General features: G+C 35.7%; 1 protein-coding gene across 1 annotated transcript; it reads right to left on the bottom strand.

Moving 5' to 3' along the window:
* Positions 1–5,021: 5,021 nt before the first annotated feature.
* LOC146136872 (glycine amidinotransferase, mitochondrial-like) lies at positions 5,022–13,976 on the bottom strand. Its single transcript, XM_083396369.1, has 10 exons — positions 13,850–13,976; positions 12,651–12,719; positions 11,828–11,947; positions 10,396–10,591; positions 9,441–9,631; positions 8,169–8,306; positions 7,416–7,580; positions 6,669–6,732; positions 5,851–5,967; positions 5,022–5,549 (listed from the first exon to the last, which is right to left on the bottom strand). Exons 1-10 carry the CDS (start codon positions 13,913–13,915, stop codon positions 5,440–5,442), a joined length of 1,236 nt encoding a protein of 411 aa, XP_083252495.1. The 5' UTR covers positions 13,916–13,976; the 3' UTR covers positions 5,022–5,439.
* Between the last annotated feature and the right edge of the window lie 9,479 nt (positions 13,977–23,455).

The raw sequence follows: 23,455 nt of genomic DNA, 5'->3' as shown, positions 1-23,455 counted from the left end.
TTGCTTGATGCTTTAGATTTAAGATTTCTGCTTTATAAAACATTTTACTGAACATGACCAGTTAATGAAATTTTGATTTTACATCATCATTTTTTTTTCAATTTGCAAAAATAAAACTTTTGAAATTACTGAAATATTTATCGTCAATAGCGAATCTGTCACTAATTTAGCTTATACAATATTTTTTCATAATAATCTAAAAAACACCAAACATCTAGATTGTATAATCCTACATCTAGATTCAAACCAAAACATCTAGATTAAAATAATCTAGAATGGCAACTATGAGTCTTGCATTGCAGCATTGTAATTTGTAACCAACCTGCGTAATGCAAATTTCCGTAACTCGAGTTCACTCATTTGTGACTAACGCCTATGGTGGCGAGATTTCCGTTTTTGTGTATTGCCAGATCAGTGCTCCGCAACTGGTGTGCCGCTATAGTATATTAAAACAATTTTAATGTGCCAGATGTGCAACGAAGTTCCCGGAGGTGTTTACTTGCGTTTTTTTATTGTACTTTGTTAAAAGGCCTACAGCAGAATTAAACGAAAATGGTACCAAGGCAGGCATTTTAACCAAGGCTTATACCACAGGCATGGACACGGGAATTCCCCCGCCCATTGTAGCTGTACTATTTGTTGAATATGTGATTCTGCCGTCTCACGCTTGACTGAATTTACCAAAAGAAACAATTTACGTTGGTTGCAGTCTGCGAGATTCATTAGATTTTGTAATATGTTTATTAGGATTGCAGTTTATAAAGTTAGTTAAAGACCAAACTATTAACATTGTTTCGACACGAACGAAAAAATTACAATATAGTTACTTTTGATTTGGATTGTGGGCAAAGTACCGTAATACAACAGCAACGAGATTTCGTTGGCCCAGTCTGTATGGTGTGGCAAACACACGCCCAAAATTTTTTTAGGCAAGTTGTGTGCACACCAGATCTCGGTGATTTTTTGCGTAAAGTGCTTTGAAGTACAGACTGGTCATCTGCGAAGAACAAATTTCCTACATGTGTACATGTAGACCTACCTACCTTTAACAATGACTATTATTTACTGGTTTCAGTATTTGTAAACCTTGAGCAACTATCCTGGTCAAATAAACTTTTGTTCCTATTTTTATAGACTAGTTAAAAATTAGTAAACATTGCTGTATTCCTGATTGTGGTGGTAAATATCCCGACCAACTTTACCATGTGCCAGCAAAAAGATTCTGTTTAGGCGAAAAACTCAAGTGGGCAAATGATTTGGAAAAAATTATTCTTGGCCTCAGGGCTGACAAAGCAATTGGGGATTTATATAAACGAGATGTAGTAAAGATATGTGGTCGTCATTTTAAAGCAGAACAGTTAATTCATGGTTAGTTTAAACACTTAATTCTTAACTATTCTACACGTGTATTGTATTTCTGGATTGGACCTATGCTGTAGTAGATTTAGTAATGTACATACATGGAAGGAATTTTACATAGAATATTAGAAAAGTTTGTGTATTTTAAAAATAGTCATTATATTAGTTTACTTAAAAAACATAAATTGTTATTTATCTCCAGCGCAGAAACGAGATACGTTAAAATTTGGATCAATTCCAACATTAAACATGCCAGTGATGTTAGCAGCCAGTTTAAAGGTAGCTCGCAGACCAACCACTCCACAGAATACAGAAAATTCTATTGTCTTTAAAACTTTTAGTTCATTTCTAAAACAAGCCAAATGTCTTGTTTTAAAAAGTGATACATGGAAACGGAAAATACATCCAAAAGATTTCTCACAAATTTGCATTTCCCAGGTCTCTGAATTCGATCAAGAAAAATATAAAATATTTGTTAATGCAAATTTTCAATTGGACGTGCACTACTATGGATGATCTGGCCTCTTTAAAGAAATTTTTGAGTATAACGTTTCTAAATCGGTAAGAGATCTTTTAAACTTTATTTCGAACCTACCAATTTGTGGAGGAGTTTCTGTGCTAGCAGATGGAGAAGAGAGCAATATGACAGCTTTACATATTGCAACAAAATCAAGTAAAGCGTTTGATAACTGCAAACCTCTTCAATCAGTAACATTGGCTGTTAGGTGTGTTATACAGAACTTTTGTAAAATATAGTATTTATATAATATGTTGAAACCTTTTTATTTTGTTTACCCCAAAACAGATAAAACTGGTATATGCACAATTATTCAGTAATCTGGGTTTACTGTTATTTAAATATTAAGCACTTACAGATTATTTGATAGTTGGTATGTCCGATAATATAGGATGGCAGCCTAAACCTGATGCGATAGTGTCGGTACTTGCCCGTTGGTATCGGTGCCGATCCGATACCAGTATAATATGTGGTTAACAGCCATATTGGGTGCCATCCAAAGAGACATTAATTTATCAATATTTATGGCGTCGCATCCCGAAACAACATGCAGTCTATTGATATGAGACTGGCGACCTCGTGATGTAGAAAAGGATTTTTTACACGATTCGCATATATACTTTTCGTCTGCTTGGTTTGACGAAATATCGATTTCTATTTCAATAAGTAATTGCTCCAAGGCTTCATCCAACCTTTCTTCGTCATTGAAATTCTCGGTTGTGTCCATATTAAAGCACAAGGCTAATAATAACTGTGGTAAAAACATACCAAGTGCGCTAAGAATTCAACAAGCCGTGGCAAATTCAGTGAAGCGTAACACGGCAAAAGCATGTTTGACGAATCGCAGTCGTGTACAGGCATGTATTGTATAGGTATTGTTTTAACATTATGCAATAATGTGTTACTTATAATTTTTCCTTCATATTTAACACTAAAACCTATGTTAATTTTAATCCAAAGAGATTCTTTGGTTCAATAGCCGGAAGTTAATTTTTAAAACAGCTTTTTAACTAACCCAATAACAGGAGTATAAAGACACCGCAATTGTTTTCTAACCACGACAGAATAAGAACGAATTCGTCTAAATACTACTTGTAAACCTGTCGGAATAAAACCTAAAGTTGGTGAGAATAGGGAGTAAATGGACGAAATAATGCCTAAAAATTTAAGGAAAGAGTATGGATTAATCTAGACTCATCGGTCTGACACTGGATTATTTGGTGTCGACGTTTCGGCGTTTTAGTTTGAACAGCGATTACGGCGCCGCTGTTTTAGCTTGGGGTTGTTTCCCCCTGTTTCGGGTTAGTGGTTGGCAATGGGTGGGATTAAAGATGTTAGAGGAGTTAGTGATGAATTTAGGGGAGGAGTTTGAGGTTAGGTAAAAGGTTGTATAGGCCTTATTCTCATAATTTAGGTATGACAGGTTAGGAGTTCAACGATTTAGACTTAGGTATTGGTCCTATAATTGTCTTATTCCGAATTGTGTTTTTATTCTGAGGTGGATTTTGTTCTTAGTTCGGTTTTATGGCTGGAGTCCCTTTGTGTGTGGTAAGATATTTTAGGAAGGCAATAAAATCATAAGATAAAAGAATGTAAAACGTCAAATATTTGGCTCCTTTGGCGCGTTAAATCGTAAAACCGGACATTTTTAAAGGCAGCCTGGAATACTACTGCTTTGGTGGTTTATTGTCGATCGTCATATATATTTCATAGGCGTGCCGACCAATTATTTTATCTCTGTTGGTGTGCCGCAAGTGAAAAAAAAATGCACTAGATCAAATACCCGTCGTTGACAAGGATTAATAGATTTCCTAACTATACCTGCCATGTAAATAAAGTAGGCTACACCCGCAATTGCAACAATTTGCGAAATCAACCTAAATTTTGGGTTGTCAAACAAAATGAAGCAATCCAACATGCTGTGGGCACTTCGTCACTATTGTAATAAAGGGTAGGTTTAATATAGAGGCGGAGACGCAAATGGCCTTGAACACAAATCTCCCTTAAATTTGCGTTGCATAGGTCTGCCCGATCAGTACATAGAAATTTAACCTATCTCAGAGTACCGTAAGTTTTCTAAAGCCGCGTATTATAAGCCTTTTGAAAAGCCTCCACTAACAAACTATAATGCTCAAACTTACTGATTGGGTAGTCAACGCTAAATAGTTTAACTGTGTTTTAAAAACACCAAGCATAAAAGTCTTAACTTCGCAAAAGCGAACACTTTAATTTAATTTTCAGGGTCACGAAAATACTGCGTCCAACGTTAAACAAACCAGTTACCGTAATTAAAATTTGGACTGTTTGCCACTGATTGTATCTGAAATGGGTAAACTTAGCTTCCCAACAACAAAACTATTACTTATAACGATATACGGCCTGTGTGGAATCTGCATTAAATCGACTGACGTGGTATCAATTATTAGCGCAAATATCTGCATGACGTCAAGGATCCAATTCCTCATCTTGTTAACTTAAATTATATTACTTTTAAACTTACTTTGTATACAGGTTTTGTGTAGGAAAGGTTCGGAGTCATAATTGAAAGAAGAATTGCATAGGGATATTTTAACGGTCGAAGGAACAGTCGGGTAGGAGTTGTAGAAAGAGTTTGTCGAAGAGTTTGAAGAAGGGTTGATCAAAGAGTTCTTAAATGAGTCGGAGGACAAATCGGGTAAGAGTTAAGCAAGCGCTGGTGCGAGAGTTGCAGAAAACGTTTAAAGGAAAAAGTTAGAGAAAATGTCGAAATTGGAAGAAATAGTTACGGAAAGAGTTATAAAGAAGATTTAGAGACGAAGGTTTAGATTAGAATAGTTAGTAAAGGAGGACAGTAGAGGAAAATTTTTAGAGAAGAACATCAGGGAAGAAGATTTAGACAACAAGAGTTGCAGTGGTTCTTAACCTTTGACAACCTGTCAACCAGGTTTTTTTAAAACACCTGTTGTTCTGTAGCCAACCCGTGCGCTAGTATGCAAGTGAAACTGGACGTAATCAAATTATAAACTTGCATTTATATAGGTTAAACCGGCCAAACTTTCATTTTGAAAGGTTATATGATGCCTGCCCTTGGCACATAAAAGAGATTCGAATTTAGCTTGAAATAACGTCATTTAAGTTTCAGAGTACGTTTTCGCCGAACCCCTGAAACAGCTTTATCGAACCCTGGTTAAGAACCACTGGGTTAAAGGATGAAAATTAAAAGAAACAAATGTTACTGTTACTAGTCACCAAAAAAGCCGAACATAATTTTTCACGTCAAATATAGTTCCATCCGAATGATAATGGCGGTGAATAAAGTCTAATGTTAACGAGAAACAAAGCCATAACTATTAGGTACGGGAAATAAAGTCATGGCGCTTTATATACAAAATTGGCGATCTGTATAACGAGCTTGTGTAGGAAATAGAATTACTTATCAACATATAATTGTTTATTTTTTAAGTTTTCTATGTTTAGATCTTGCATCTAATGAGGTTTTTTTTATTGGTACAATGAAGAAAAGGTGAACATAAAATTTAAGCGTGACCTTTCTGTATATGCTAGTTTTTAAAATGACGTTATAACTAAAGGTATGACTCAAGCGTTCCCCTTCTCCTGACGTCACAAGTCCAACAATGGAAGCCTCCCCCTAACGAGCTGGCGAACGAGATGTCGACGGGGATCGTCGTTATTCCTGAAATTTAAAGGGAGGATGAAAACAGTGGGAGAAACTGATTATCGAAGATGTATATTTTTGTATAAGTATGAGAGTAAGATCTTCAATTGCGTCAATTTTGTTTATGGGCATTTCATGTTCAACCGTACACGAAAACTAACCTCTCCAGGTACAGAAAAAAATATTTAAAGAGATTTACCCCACCTTTACAAATTGCATTTTAATATACGAAAGCTACTTTTTATTTTTATCCGTATAAAACCTTAAAAAACTTAATCAAATTTAACCAAAAGTTTTTACAATCTTGAACAGTGTTTACCTAGTTTTTCAAACATTTTTTGAGTAGGAACTTCGTCTTTTGCCACCATAACCCTATTCTCATCTAGCATAAGAATATTCATGCTGATCCAACTAGAAGCAAACCACATTGGATGGTCTAAAAAAAGCAAAATAAAAAAGGAAGTTAATAAGCCAATATGTTTAGGGGGTACAATAAATCTCTACTATAGAAGATGAACAACCAAATAAATAAAACACTCAGTTGGTAGCTAAGTTGGTAGAGCGATGTCCCGGTATGATCGGAGGTCGTGAGTTCGAACCTCACTGCAGGCTAGTTGTTTACTAGCCTGCCCTGCTTGCGTCACTGATCGACAGATTCAGTTAGTCTGCGATGTTTTTTTCTGTGTAGCCTACTATGAGAGCTGGAATCGTTGGTCACCAAGCAGCTTCCGAAGGGCTAGATAAGAACGAATCGAAATCGATCCATCAATATTAGTTGGTATAATCAAACCAGGGGCGGATCCAAGGGAACCATCCCTCTCTTCCCTTAAAAGTTCCCCCTCTCCTCTCAAATTACCTTTGCGTCCATTAAATTACACCAATTTGCTGATCTAACCATAGAAATGACGTCACATTGATCTTATTCGGTCGCACTCTTTTTGATCAAAATATCGTTTATCGGAATCACAATAAAAAACAAGTATCGACACATTCCTATATCGGTAGCAAATTAATATTAGGCATCTGAGTTTTGAAATGTATTTTACCTAATCGTTAAACCATCTGAATGTATAACTATGAGACAACACATACTTGCACTAATGCTTGGAAGGTGAGACTTATAGTAATACAACTTACCAGGAGACATTACAGGCTTTGGTGCTTCCACCAACTTCCAACCGGCGTCTTTAAACATCTGACTCTGAAAAAATATAAGTTTAATAAGTGGGATCATGTCCAGGCGGCAGTACAGGATTTTTGAATGGGGGTATGAGAACTTTATTCAGAGATGACGTCAAAACTTTACGTCAAATCGTAACATCACAAAGTTATCTTATTGTAATGTCATATAAAAATACCCTAAAAACACCAAACATTTCGTTTATTTTGCGAAAGTTTTAGGTAATAGAGGTGGTATTTTCAACTTAAAAGCTACTTTACATAGATGTTATCGATTCACGCAAAGGTAAAAAACGCCTTTATATCGCCTAAGTTGCCCAAACTTTCACTTTTAAGGGTGCGATGACACGCGTGTACGTTGTTAAAATAGGCAAAATATGACGTTTCGGTGGGGCATTGTATTAACTTGGTAAAACATTGTATTAACTTGGTAAAATTATAAACATTTTCGCATTTATAATATTTAAAACTGTAAGATAATCTGTAGTCTGCATCGCTTGGCAACCCTTTTTGTTATGCATGATTAGTCTGCGCTTTCGCTGTTCACCTGAATCCAGTTGTAACATAGTCCGCTTAAAGCGTAATTTATTTAACACATGTTCCAACACAGACGCTCAAAGCCTAAAATTATCCTAATATGAACGCTACAAGAGTCTAAAACAAATCAAACCGGGTGTTAAAGGTCAACGATTACTTTAAGCCCACCTGAAAACATGGTCTGTCGGGGTTTACAATCACCAACCCTGGGGCAATTGGGTTGAAAGAGGCGTCGATATGCCAGGGGTTGTTATCGTCGAAATGGAGCAGATGTACTTTGTATTCTGGCCCGAGATGACGAGCCAACCATTCTATTCCGAACATGTTGGTAACCTGGATAGGTAAAAACGTCTTATTAAAAGTTAAGTATTTTATGCTCAACAGAGTTGGTCAGAATATTAGGCGAGTGTTTAAACATAAGTTTTCCAAGTATTACATGTCAGTGATAACAGATGGCCGCGGGATTAACACTGCTATTTTTTCATTTTAAAGTCTTTAAAATGTTTTGCCTTTATACGCTAACAAAAAAGAATGAAGTTACCAATTTTTATTTGAAATTTTTACGCACACTCGGAACAAGTTTCCAGTACGAAACACACTCGCTAAATCAAAAACGCGTACGCATGCGCACCAGTAATCAGTATATTTCACCTGGAATTTAAGTGTTATTAAACAAATCAAATTAATTGTTAGAAGCCTGAAAATGTGACACAGCAAGGGTAATATATATATATATATTTTTTTTTTTATAAAAAATATTTTTTTTTGCAAATGTAAAGATACTTTTTTTCTAACATTAACCAATAAATAGCATTTGTCAAATGTTAAGGCATAATTGGATTCGAAATACTGATTACTCTCCAAATTCGCTTATCTGCACAAACCAACCACCAAAAAAAACTATACTTCACCCTTTTATACCTGACTTTTCTGCACGAAAATGTCTCTTCCACAACGGGTAAACTCAGCCGCGTCAAACACCGGTTCGAACTCGGTTAACACGTACATTCCGCGACCCGCCAGACGAGTTCGTGCCTCCATGTCGTCCACCGGGTAGTTCTATTAACAGGTTAACAAGTTTCTGGATTTCAGTTTGAAATTCGAACTGGAAATAAGTCGAAAAACATTGTATCACCCGGTGATATGCTATGTTTGAGCCATTAATGCAACAGATCATTTTTTTGTCTGCAGTTGTGTTGTTACTGTTTAACTATAGCAAATGGAACACCGAAAAAGTCGGTATTGCGTATTGCACCTTTAGTTGAGTTATTGCTGCAATCGGGCCAAAACATTACTTCTAGTTTAGCATTCTTAATTCGATTTAGGAAATTCCTAAATTAATTACAACCAGGGCTTGGGAGCCGAGCATCTTTAACGGAGCCGGAACTCTACGTGAAATTCAAATGAAGCAGGAGCAGGAACTGGAGCCGGTTGTTTAAAAAATAGCTCCGGCTCCGATTTTTTCATAAGATGCTATGCTACTACTAATGGCTGAATTCACATAATTTAACAGCAACCCTTCACAAAATTAAGAATTGCTAACCATTGTGGTGTTTCTTTTTTTATTGTATTGTGTTGTTTATGAATATTTTAAAACGCTAGATATTGCAAATTAAGCGTTCATCCTTAAACCTCAGTTGTTAAATGGAGCCGGAGCAATTTGACATTTACGCCTGCTCCAAAGCCCTGGCTACAACTATACCATCTCATGACCATGGGAATGTTCGTAGAGCCAAGGTTTTCACGCAAAACGTGTTATGTGCGTGACCTATATAACGCAGTTCTTCACAAAAGTCTGTATAGCATGCAGGCTAAACACAGTCCATCTGAAAACTGACCACGTCGTAAATATCCTGTATAAATAACGAAGGACAGACAAAACTCACCTAGAAAAAATCACTTCCATTCTCGCTACTACTAGGCTATACTTAGATTTTATATGCAATATGTTTTGTAATCTTGCAAATGTGAAGTGTCAGTTGGACTTAGACGCCTGTCGTTAATACACTATTTAATTTTGCAGTGTGACGTTTTTTGTAGAATAGACAAAAGTCTAGGAGCAGATCAACTAACGCCATATCTTACAATAATTAATCCAAATAAAAACTTCATAGTCCGTCATAACCGTGGAGTAAAAAAAAAGTAAATGGGAAAAAATAAGTGTACGTAAAAAGAAAACATTTTTAAATAAACCTGGTCATAGAGATCATCAGACATCTGGGGTTTGGGGGCTGTGGTCCACTTGGCTCCTTTCTTGAAGTATTCCTTACACAGAGACCTGTAGGCTCGGTACTCGAAGAATCGGCTTCTCCAAGCCATCGGTGATTCAATAATCTCTTCACCAACCACCATCAAAATGTCGCGCGGCATCGCGGCGTATAAACCTTTATATATTAGGGCTTGGTTAAACGGGATACTGGCACCCTTTGTTGAAGCATTTGATGGACTAAATGTATAAGAGTTTTGCTCGGTTACACCAGGATTATTGATTTACCAACTTAGTCAGGCCAAGCGTTCAAACAATTAACCCAGGTTTATTTCTTTTTTTAGCGCCGACCCTTAAAAAAGTTTTGCTTCAGTGGACCAGTGTAGGCAAGAAATTTTAGAGATGACGTGTTATAAATCGATGCCACAATACAAATCGACTTTAAAAATCTGCTGTTTCCGGTTCAAAAAAATGTGAGAGTGCAATGGAGTCTAAATATACATTCAGTGCAAAAACTTTTTATTTTTAAATAAACACTTTTCTGTGAAAAAATGATTGTGTTTGAAATATACACTAATATTTCAATTAGGGCTTTATAAACCCCTAAAACTAGTTCACGTTGCCCCAAGGGTTAATGGACCCCAGTTTGAGAACCCCTGAATTAAACAAAGAATGTTGCCTTCCATTTGCAGAACATGTTGGAAAAAATACCGACTATACAAAAGCAAGAGTAGACCAACATGGATAAGCCGATTTAGATTTCAACGATCGTTATAGTGTGAAATTAGCTTCTAACATCCAATCCACATTATTTTTAACTTAAGTAACAGCGGTGCACAGACATCTTTGGAAAAATACCTTCAAATTTGCGTATAATCACACACACATATCACAGTAACCACGCATAAAACCTATTCATGAGTTTTTGACTCGTCGAATCACCTCTTGACTGAAAGTCGGGTGTTTTAAACTCCTGTGTCCAGTCTATGACGTCAGGCCTACGGACAGTGACCCCTTCGTGTTGCAAGATTCTGCACATTTCTTCAATTTGCTCGCTCGCTTTCTGCAGGTGCTGCTTGGCCACAAGTTGCCCGGCGTTCTTCTTGAAAAACGGCCATTGCGTTTTGGGGATAGAAGCCTTAAATAGTAATACATTAGGGAGAGCAATAATAAAACTCGAAAAAATATACGATTGATTTAGCCAACTTACAGGAGACAATTGCCACAATGACAGGTAACAACGTTATATTTATGGTTTTATGTCAGTAAATTTATTTATAGCGCAAATATTAATGATTCGCCCCAACAATGGTTTAGTTTAGAATTATAGATTATTTTGTGCCTTAATGCAGTATTGTTTTCAACCGTGTGCCTCGATATAGTATCAAGTGTACCGCGGAAATCTTTTGTAATTGTTAAATTACAAAGGTATTTATAACTATTACATTGAGTAATATTAATATAACTAAAAGTTTGCCGCGATGTATGTTTCATTTTTTTAGAGAGCCGGAAGATAAACAAGTTTGAAAAACACTTCCACAATGTTATTAGATCGAGTAATTTTTTATTATGTTTTACTATGGAACAAGTCGCCCCATCAGCCATGTGTTTGTCACCCCGACTGGCATATGCATTCAGGGTAAAGCAAAAAGAGCATTCTCTAGAACTCGGGCAGAATATCGGGCAAAATTTCGCCGAAAACTACTATATCAAATATTAGCTATTCATTAACTATAGGGATGTCCGATAATTAACGTTTTCATTTGGTTCCAATGACGTCATTAGCATTCTCATGCAGACAAGATAGTTTCTATTTATCGCCTTCGTTTTGTGTCTGCATATTTATGCTATGTATATATACTCTCTTCGAGAGAGATCGCTCTCTCTCGCCTAAGACCAGATCTAACTTTATCAGGTCTCCCATTACTTCCCCTCTACTCTACCATGTGTGATGGAATAAAAACAATACAAGCTAACAGCACTTCGTAGTCGGCAATATACAGTATACGATATGCCCTATAACACAGTTTAAATCAAAGCGTTCAAAGATAAACTTACAAAAAATTTCAAAAAAAAAAAATTCAAAATTTTATTTTAGTGTTAAACAGCCTATACCCATCAGTTTGTTAACCTAATATTTTTTGATGAATTTACCTTACAAGGTGGAAATTGCTACATTGGATGGCAAATCGTAGCTAAAATACCAATATCAAATTGGTATAGGATCAACACCGTTACCAACCTAGCATGGGACGAGTACCGATACCACCTCTTGGTATCGAGTATCGGCCCCGATCCGATATTTGGTGGGTTCGGATTGAGGGCAGCTTACCCTAGCAATGATTTGAAAATGACCAAGGTTTTATACAATTACCTTCAAATGGAGCGACATTTCGGGTATACAAGAGTTGTTTGGTCTTCCAACGATAACTTCTTCGAGTGGGTCCCATTCGTTGTGACAACAGACAACTGGTTTGCCGTCGCCAGTGGCAACCTGCAATAAGGCTGTGCTTTAGGTCGGAGCTTTTTTTGGCAAAGTGTTTTATAACAAGCCAAGCATTAACTTTACTGTTAATTAAAGAAAAAGTGGGCGCTGGTCTAGAATCCTACCACAACGTTGAAATGATTATTAAGCAATGCATAATATGTGGGTTAGGGTGTCGGTTAGTGTTTGGGTGTAGGTAGGTCAAGTAATATTGTTTAAAACTATTACTGGACTCACCCAAACCCAAACGCTAACCGGCACCCTAACCCAAATAATGTTCGTTGTGGTAGGATTCTAGACGAGCGCCAAAAAGTGTTCTTAAAAGCATAATTATAGAGGGCGCACTATAAACGATTGAAACAACGTACACTATTTGGGTTAGGGTGTCAGTTAGTGTTTGGGTGAGTGTGGGTCAAGTATTATTATTTAAAATATTACTTAACCTACCCAATCCCAAACGCTAACCCAAATATTGTTATAAAAAAATAATAATAGTGTTCGTTGTGGTAGGATTCTAGACCATCGTCGTTTAAAGTTATATTTATGTTCTGAACAATTCAGCAGTGTAGACTCCTGTCCTGTGTAAGGCCGAAAAATTTGTAACATCATTGCCGCATAATTATTATTATTTTTTTAGTTCTACTTTTTCGGCAACGTGTAAATAAAAAACGTATATATAGGGATGTAATAATCAAGCTAAATTACAAAATACCTTTGTTGGTACAACGGTCGATTCAGTAACTTTCGTATTTATGGCAGCTTGTGAATAAAATGGTACCCTCTGGGGAAAACAAAAGTTATTTAAATAGTGGGTACGTTATAGCAGCTCTTTAACCTTTCTTCCTTTGTATACCTTAACATACCTTAGCATATCATAAATAACTTTGTATACCCCGCAAATAGCAGTGTACAAAAAGAGGGGCGGAAGGATGTTTGTGTTTGGGGTGCGTGAAAAACAAAACAAATTAAATTATGCATAACGTGACGCCATGAAACAACTAGGCTAATTCAAAGAGCGTGCTGTTTTCTGTCCAATTCGTGCTAAAATGTGGTTAAGAGCGAGTCAAAATACGAAGCAAGTAAAGTGTGTGTACAAGAGCAAAATATGCGTTTTTTGAGTTAAAATGGCAAACGTTTTATTTTAAGTGAACCTGACGTACGTATATGGTCGTATGAGAATTTGATTTTGCCAAAAAAGTTGTGAGACAGTTACACAAAGCTGTGTCGTCCACAAAAACCTTAGCATAAATTTGCACCCAAGCTCAAATTATAACATACTGCATAAGTTTTCTTTACAGTTATTTATCACGTACGCTGGTCCAAACAATTGTTTGCAAAGTGCCCAAATTAAACGTAAAAGTTCCCAAATAGGTTCCGCGGAAGAACTCTTTTATTTTTTTATTTTTGGGTATTTGTTCTTTATTTTTTTAGTCTATTTTTAGTCTCCTAATCATTGATTATTTGCCATTCAACAGAGCAAAATATCTTTCAGTTGACTTAATGGAAATTCAGTTAACTTGCAAGTTCTATAAAAGTTGATGCCAAACGAAAAAAAATATATAGTTTTAAAAATATTGTTACACTTTTACCAAAGATACCGTGTATATCTAATAGTTTTTAGACCTATACGGAAGTTACTAAACAGTTGGCCCCAGACCAGTTATTTAATTTAAAAAAATGGTCTGGGGCTAACTGTTTAATAATTAATTTTATTTTACTTTTTTTTTTAAAGGGCGATACTGGTATTGCTAACCACAAGTGGCTGTTTTTTTTACCTGTCGTAAATAAATACCATTTTGTAGTGGTTTGCAAATTCAGGCAACAAAACTCGCAACAAACGCATACCTCAAAGCAATTATATAACATTGTCTGGATGTTTAATACATAATGCTAGAATAAAAAATAACTTACCATTTTGTGAAAACTTGTCAAAGACCTTCCAACGCCAGCCGTAGTTTTGTAAAGAAAATTAAACATTTTTTTAGAAGATTTTACTAAATGTTTGTTTTAAAAGTGCCCTTTGCAGATGATGTGGTCTAGATTAATCACAATAAAATGTATATGGTTATAAAAATAATCCGATCTAATTATATTATGAACTAGCTGCACATCTAGAATTTGTCGCCGCTCATCAATCTATCGTAGAGTTCCCACAACACACTCTATTGCGTATCAACCAATTGACCTGTGTCATTTCCTTTTTTGTTTGTTATTGTTTGGTAATCGCAAAAACATCTGTATATTTAACCTTTTTACAATGGTTTTATGGTTTGCATGTTGCGTTTGTTATTATTTCTGCTTTTATTTTGCCCCATAAAAATTACACATGGGTAGATACAAGTAACTGAAGAAAAACTGCTCATACAGTTTCGCGATTTGCGAAATTTTGGGCTACTTATGTTTAAATACAGTTATTCGGTTTTCAGACAATATTTGCTACCGATGGGTTTGTTTTTAGTCAGAACAGTATGATATGTTCAACGAAGTACAAACGACGAGGCTAAGCTAAGGTTTGTTCACGAAACGTCAAAGCTTGCCTCCTGGTTTGCCCTAAAAGATTCACCATCGCTACTCCACAAAACCAACGTGGTGTACCGACTGCGATGCAGCTGCAACCAGACATACATCGGCAAAACGCAACGCAACCTAAAGACGCGTATGAAAGAACACCAGTCGTCACCTAAGTCGGAAGTTTGTGCCCATTTGCTCACGAATCCTACACATAAGGTTAATTTCAACAAACCGGAAATATTGGGTTCGCGGCATGACAAATATCGCCTTTTTTTTGCTGGAATCGCTGATGATCCAACATCATAAACCAGAACTCAACATAGATACAACCTCGGCACCTTTATATCTTTTTAACACCTAGCAGTATGAACTGACCCATACATCGCCTTTTTTTCGCTGCTATTTTTTGTCCTTTTTTCTTTCTTTTTACGTTTTATCGCTTTTATCTTCACTTGATTTTTACACTGATGATGGCATGAGTTATTGCTGAAACGTCTATAAATTGCGAAATGTCGCTTTTATCAAATATTATGGCTTTTCTATTTTTATTGAAATTACTAAAGAAACCCATGTATTGTGTTCCAAAGTATGATATGTTTAATGAAGTTGTGCACAGGGATTGGGCACCACACCACCCTCTCCACAAACTTTAACAACCAACTGTGAAAATATTTTGCGCAATTTTCTAATGTTATTTCCAGTATAGTCTTTTTTGCATGTCATCATACGTTTTCAAACACAATTAAGGCAATGTTTAATTTTTACGCATCGGGAACATTTTTACATAGTTTCTGAATTCTGTGAAGATTTACAACTGTGGAGTCAATGTCTTCATACCGTGTTTGTCAAAATCAGCTCGATAAAACTCAATATATCGAGCACATTTATTGTGTGCCCTATGCGTTAACTCTCCTATATTAAAGTTTAACTAATTCAAACCAAATAAACGCAATTTCTTTGGCGCTTAGCGGGATTAGGAGACAGCTTTTGTATTTCCGTGTTGTCATTGATATGTAATCGAAAAAATATGATAATTATTAAGTATATAAGGCGGCGCAAGCTACAGGACAATTATAAAAGGGGTGCGCGGGAGACAAAAGGTTAAGAAGCACTGATCTAAAGGAACACTTGGACGGTGTTTCCAGAGCAATGGACTAGCAATACACTAGTGATGAGATCACGTGTTACTGTACTCGAGTTTTTCCTATTGCGTCACAATCTGTTTGCAATATTTCCAGAACTCGTAATGCAATCGTGCGGTTCGTTTCCTTTGTTTAAAACGCTTTAATGTCATACTGAGTTTCGTTCGACCAAAGCCAATTTTTCAAAGCACGCGTTCTTGGGCAAACGAATCCAACGGCAATATGGCAAGTCACGGTATTACAACACGTGGTACGAAAGTATCCATCTGGCATTAAATTGCTTTAGGCCAATTGGTCTCGCATTTTCAATATCAAAACTGAACAAACTGCCAAATAAACGTGCATAATGTCGATATGCCAAAGCTAAATTACATCGGCCAAAATTTGGCATAGCTCAGTGAATATAACAACCCATCACAGCATCACACATGATAAATTTCAATTTTTTTACACAGGCTCTGCATATATTGTGAAACAGTGATTAATAAAAAGCTTCAATAAATATAAGTTGCGGGCCACTGAGCTAAACTAAACTATTCAGATCTAATAAAGTTTAATCAACTAATTTTAATTTAGGAAGTCGATAGCCTACCGAATAACATCAAAACTGCTCATGGTGAAATAATTGATTTGATAAAATTAAGTCAGAACCATAAGTATGGCGCAATATTTCAGTCTATCTGGTATGAAAATAGCTTAAAATTAAACAGAATAAAAACGTTTACAGATAAATTTCAAACAGTCTAATTTCGTCAAATTTGATTCGTCTTTGTACGATCCATTTTTTACCCTTGGCAACCCATCTTTGGGTCGCGACCCATATTTTGGGAACCACTGATCCAGTGTTGAAAACAAGTCGATTTGAAATGACTTTAGTCCAATCCAAACCAAGTATTTAAAAAAAATAGAAAGTCAAGTCCAGATCATCGGTTGCCCTAGTCAAGTCATTCGAGCAAGTCATCTCCAAGTCAAACCACTAATACAATAGAATTAATAGTCTAGAAACAACCATACGTCAATGCTTGCTCAATCTGTTAGTACAAGCAACTTTCAATTGGTTTCATTGGAACACTGATATAATTGATTAAACGATACACTATTAAAATTGGTAAACTCGTCCGAATATTATGAGCAATAATTCAACAAAGACTAACAGAAAAACAACATGTAGCTACCCAACCGTTAAACGTGCAAAACTGGAGATTAATGGCACAATACTAAATTAAAACACCTAATTTCAACCCTAGTCATTTGATTTAACGACTTAAGTCCAATTCAAGTCATTGTCGAAAAGGCTTAAGTCAAGTTACTTAACAACTTAAGTTCTCATTGACATAAGCCATTACAATACTTGCATTGATCTATAGTGTCGATATGCGAAAGTTAAGTTACATCGAAAAAATTCAGCATAGCCCTACATTCAGTGAATATGAGTTTAATCAACTCGTTTTAATTTAGGAAGTCAATGATGAATAACACGAAAACTGCTCATGGTGAAATGATTCATTTGATAAAATAAAGTCATAACAATAAGTATGACGCAATATTTCAGCGTGTCTGGTATGAAATGAGATTAAAATTAAACAGAAGAAAAAAGTTTACAGATAAATTTCAAACAGACCACTAATATAATAGAATTAATAGTGTTGTAAACAAGTAATTTTGAAATGACTTAAGTCAAAGTCAAGTCGTTAAGCTGCAATTAAGTCAGGTCATTGACTTAATTCATTACAACACTGCAAAAAAATGTCATTGCTGACTCTTCACCGAATCTGTCGATCAATGCTACAAGCGGGCAGACTATAAAAACAACTAGCCTGCAGTGAGGTTCGAACTAACGACCTCCGGTCAAGCCGGGACCGTCGCTCTACCAACTGGGCTATGCAGGCTCAGAAGGGAACGAGTCGAGAAACAACCATACGCCAATGCTTGCTCAATCTGTTAGTACAAGCAACTTCAATTGAAGTGCAAGCAACTTTCAATTGGTTTCATTGGAAAACTGAAATAATTAATTAAACGATACACCATTAAATTGGTAAACTCGTCCGAATATTATGAGCAATAATTCAACAAAGACTAACAAAAAAACAACATGTAGCTACCCAACCGTTAAACGTGCAAAACTGGAGGTAAATAACACAATACTAAATTAAAGCACCTAATTTCAACCCAAGTCATTTAATTTAACTATTTAAAGTCAAGTCATTGTCCAAAAGGCTTAAGTCAAGTTATTTAACAACTCAAGTTCTCATTGACATAAGCCATTACAATACTGCACTGATCTATCTTGTGGAGACGGACTCAAAACCAAAATGTGCCCAATGTGCACTTACCATACGTGCACGAAACAAAACGTGCACATTGTGCACTTGTGATATGTGAACGGTTTAGTGCACATTTAAAGATGCACATTCTGCACTTGCGATATTTGCACCAAATGCACCTCGCGTGAATTTAATGTGCTCTCAATGTGCATGTGCGCCGAAAGTGGCTAAAATGGTGCACACTCTGATTTCCGTGATCACTTTTTCCACCGCTTGTGATGGTAAGGCGCTATTTGTCCGGCAGCCGAATATTATCAAACTTAAAAACAGACAGACATGCAGATGTAGGATTTGTACTTGCTAAATTCCTACCAGAAGATATACAATTGAAAGAAAAACGGTCTCCGTGGAGAAGGACTGCGCAATTCTCGCCAGATTTTTGTTACTTAAAATTGTATGAGAAATTCTGCAATATATATTAACACATAAGGCAATATTTGAATGTAAAATCGCAATGCTATGGCATGCCACGTCAGATAATCTCACCTGCAGGACTGTTAAACAAGCATTGGTTGCTCGAAGTCATTGGCGAAAAGGAAAATGAATACATTTAGGTGCAGAGCTAAAATATTAAGTGTACAGTTTTGTAATAAGAGTTTTTACGCTAACGTGGCTAAAAATAGGTTTGCAATTTGCAATTAATTAATGTGGAAAAAATTGCAAACGAAAGTTGGGAACGTTGTCTAGTGTGTGTTTGATTCTTTATCTTTTTGGATGATGCATAAAAATGTATGCCTTTTCTTTTTGTTCTCAGTAATTATTTTTTTCTCTGTATTACATATTTAACATTACTTATTTTTTTTATGTTTCTTTAGCATTTTTCTACGATCGTCTTCAATTTCCCTTCAGTGTAATTGAATTTTAATGTTTTTTTATTTCGATAGCCTTTCATTTTTTGTTCATCTTTAATTTATATTTACTATAATTCAATTTTCCTTTGTCATTTAAGGTTAACGTTATTTTTTTCTGTCGCATTTTCATATTACCAATCTATCGATAATATTTTCGTTTATAATCTAGATTAAAGTATTTCGCAAATATTGCTGCTGCAGTTTAGGTTGCGTTTTCCGTTTAAAATATTTCTACTCGACCATTTTCAACTTTTTATCTTACGATTGGTTTTCGCCCTGTAGTGAGTATTTTTTGTTCCCTTAATTGTTTTTGTGCTATATGTGTGCCGTGACGCCTTCAATTTTCTGGTTTAACTCATTTTAACTGTATTTCATAATAAAGAAAAATGCTCGTACGTTTTTAAATGCAGTGAATCAGAGAGGTCGATCGAGCCACTAATTACGAAAGTTGTTTTAAGGAGTCATTGGTCATTAAAAAAACAAACAATCTAGGCTGACGTATCAATGTTTAACTAATTCTAACAATTTTTTTTTTTAGTCAACAAAATTAAAATGCAATTTTGCACTTAAATTAGATTAAAAGTGGTCAAACATAAATCTTTACATACAAGAAGTGTTGCCTTACGTTTAAAAGGTCCTATCACCATGCAATTGGGTAGGGGTGCGCAAAACTTAACATTTTATTCCGATAACCAATATCGTGGACAAAAAGTATCACAATCCGATACCCAATGACGTCATAACCATGACCACATAAGCAGAGTAGATAAAAATTGTGAACGTTTAAAAATATTTTTACAGGTTTTACGGCTAAATTTGCAGGTTTAGTTACCTCCAGTTGGTAACATATTTTTTTAGTAAATTTATCCCATATAATCGGAAATCTATAGAATTGGGACTCAATTAAAAAATATATAATAATAAAAAGAATTGCATGAAAGGTAACATGCATTACTTGATCTTCTTAATACAATAAACATATTCGTAAAAATCGTTTAATATGAATTTATTTCTTTTACTGTATAACGTGGACTGATACATTGTAAGTTGCACATTGAGCGATAGTGCAATGAGCACTTTATCGCCACATATCACAAGTGCACACAATGTACACCTTCGAATGTGCACCGAACCGTGCACATGTCGCAAATTGTGCGCACAATGTGCACGTTTAGGTGTTGAGTCCTGTTGATCGTGTGTGATCTCACTACTGTACAGTTTAGTTGCACATAAGCCGCAATATCAAACAACTTCTAAAGATGGCTCGCATCAGTAGAAAATAAGACGTTTTTACAGTAAAATGCAAACTTAAAAAGATAAGATGATACAAGCTCGTATTGAAACGTCTTAATCAATATGCTGTCGATTTACTCGACCTTTTTGGCTTTGCAATTTATTATCAAGCTACATACAGATCCGTGCATAGTGTACCCAACTAAAAAGATAATAATGTATACATTGCATTTTTTTGTTAAACGGTTGATTTCTTTTGCGACTTCCTTCATAAACGACTGTTTAAATTTGGCTGGCTGAGATACAAACAATGGTAGAGCCAGTGAACTAAATGGTCAGTTGACCACTGGATTAGCCAAACCGGCCAACAAGAAAATAGGGCACTGTGATAACATGTACACACGGTCAGATCAAAAATGACCGTTTGTCCAATAAAGAAAAACCGCAGAATAATTTAGCTTTGTTTTCTTTATAAATTTAATTTAACTATTGAGAGACCTTAATCTTAGTAGGTGTGAGATTAATATAGGTTGTAGACTCCATTATACCCAACCTATACTTTTTAGCGGCGTAAAAGAAATTTAATTTTTTTGTTTTATTTAGAACTAACATAAACATTGAAGTTGATTGAAACACAAGTTTTTAAACAAGCTAATAAGATAAAACTGCATTTTTTATTATACTGTTTGTTACATGAACCACAAGTATAGCTATTCAAAAGAATGCAAGAACAAATAAAACACTTCAAAACTCGCACACAACTTGTACACTTTCCGCAACCTAATCTACAGCATCCACAACACATTTTTGCAGTTTTTGTTTGGTTGATAGTTCACATCCGTATTGAATTATGTCAGATTTGTGTTTCCGTTGTAGCATTTATCATCGCGTTACGGCCAAACAATTACGTGTTTTGCTAATGTTGTTACGGTTGTTACCTCGTTTCATGACGGTGGAAGTCAACATATAACTATACAAAAGTAGGCTACAAAATTTGTGCAATGCAGAAAAAATATACCAGTTAAAAGGCAAAGTTCGATAAGATTGAAGTTGAAATTTCATAAAAAGACAGTTAAAATTTCTTTCGTTGATCCCAAGAAGTATACTTCACGGGCCTTACTTGGTAGGCCTAATATATGTCCTCTTTTAGGAGGATTTGTCTCTTTTTAAAAGAAAATTGTAAGGTCCTCCGAGGAAGCTCAAAAATGCCCGAACGTTCTCTTTTTTGCGCATTTGGAGTTAGTAGCTTATACTTTCAACAAGACTTAGGCGAGACATTGTATTTATTTCCAAAAAAATACTGTAGCCATAAAACATGCTGAATTACTGTTAAAAATCGCGCAATTTTACTTCAGAGTTACGGCCTATAATGCAAATGTTGAACGCAATTTCTTGATGCAGCCACAATGGTGCAAAGAAAAAGACAGCCTTTAGTTGGGTCAGTTTCGAGCATCTTGATGGTTGTATATCATTTCAATGATATTTCGTGTAAAAAATTCTACGATCTCGCTAAAAATGGTCATTTCTTATTGGCAAATTATTCATGGGTTGAATCTGAAAAATAAATTTGATTGGTTGTTTTTGTGTCCGTTTTTTATAACTCCCAAGAAAATGTAAAACATCATCAAACTCTAACGTAACACTTATACTTTTCTTTGCCGGCAAAAAAACGTCCTCTTTTTGGGTTCTGAAAATACGGTAGCCCTCCTACTCAGGGAATCATCGCTCTGGCCGTTTTAGCGAGTTTTTTAATCTTATGTAAATAGTTTTACAGTATGAATGCATGATCTAAATACACTTAAAACTGTATACACTTAAAACCATCAATATTCCGACTCCGGCCAAAAAAATAAACCCGTGTCCGACTCCCGAGTCCCGAGTCCGATTCCTTTCAAATGTGCGATTTCGTCTAGCCCAAGTCCGGCCCTGATTCAACAGCCTGCATTTTGCCAATTTACGTAACTTAAATAACGTGGATATTCAGCAATCCCCTTATAGGGGTGTCGTATAAATCATTCACTCACAATACATGGTTGGAAAATATCCACCATATGCTATTCCGCCTTTACAATTTCCAGTTGGCGGCAATATCAGTTTTTAAATATTTTTACTGCGCATGCACATGTCGGACTCGGGACTCGGGTAGTTTGTCGTGGGCTTACTCAAGTCCCGACTCCGACTCCGCAGCCCTGTTAACAATAGACAGAGAAGCTTGGTTAAAATCACTAAACACATTTATTGCTGCATTATCTAAAATCCACAGAAATTTTGTAAATTAGCACGGAATGGTAACCCTGGCTATATATCTTCTTGATAAGTTTTTAAAGAATCAGGTAGTGGGTTAAGGTTGGCTAGGAGCCAAGACACATACTTGTTGATCGACCTTGAATATGTCAAAAGGAAATTTCCAACTTCCACTAGTGATTTTACTCTAGATATCTGTTGCACGAAGTATGTTGTGGCTATTTCGACAAACTGTTAAAGAAACTCTTCGACGGTATCCTTCACGCCGAATTTGAAGAGATCCGTGGCTATTCGAACGATTGTCAATTTAAAATTGATATATTGTTTTTAGTTAATAAATGCCACTTCAATAAACAGGCGCATTATGATTCAATTGGGTTACAACCGCGTTACTGAGAAACAGGATCACGTTTGGCTGAACTCATTGGCGATGCTTACGTGACGTCAAGTGCGGACACCAGTGTTGTAATGACTTAGGTCAATGACTTAACTTAAGTGCACTTAAGTCACTGTCAAATGACTTGACTTAAGTTAAGCCTTTTCGGCAAAATGACTTGACCTGAGGTCGAAAATTAAGTGTTTTTCATTAAGCGTTTATCATAAAATTGGTTATTTATTCCAATTTTTGCACATAAAAAAGTTTGCTTGCCCTCTATTGCGTTTCTGGTATATTTTAGTTAGGGTATTGCTTATAATCGAACAAGTTTACACAAGTTTAATAGCTTCACGTGTCATTTTTGACAGAAAGGACCTGACATATGGAATTGACTTGCTTTAATTATGACTTGACTGGGATTTACTTGTTATTGATTCAAAAAGACCTGACTTGGACTCAATTTGTTTTACATATGACTTGACTTAGGCTTAAGTTATTGTACAAATGCCATAAATAGGACTTAAGTCATTTGAAAATGACTTGTATACAACACTGGCGGACACCCTAACCTAGGGGTTGAGCTGGTTGGTCTATTTTACTCAATTTCGAAGGTACACAATTAGGCGGTACAAAACATAGTAAATAGAAATCACCAAAAATATTTTAGTATGCAAGGTAGGTCTAAGTATAAAAATAGGATGAAATTAGCGTATGCCATTTTATTATGAATAGTTTGAATTTTAACACATATAGATTTAAACCAATATTAAACCTGTTTAAATATCTTTGGTTTTTAAGACGTAACCTCGCTTATATCGTATCTAAATACCGGTACT

Source organism: Ascidiella aspersa, chromosome 8, assembly GCF_963924565.1.
Source record: "Ascidiella aspersa chromosome 8, kaAscAspe10.2, whole genome shotgun sequence".
NCBI classification, from domain to species: domain Eukaryota; kingdom Metazoa; phylum Chordata; class Ascidiacea; order Phlebobranchia; family Ascidiidae; genus Ascidiella; species Ascidiella aspersa.
Note: the sequence above shows the minus strand (reverse complement) of the source record. Positions and strands in the feature narration are given on the sequence as shown.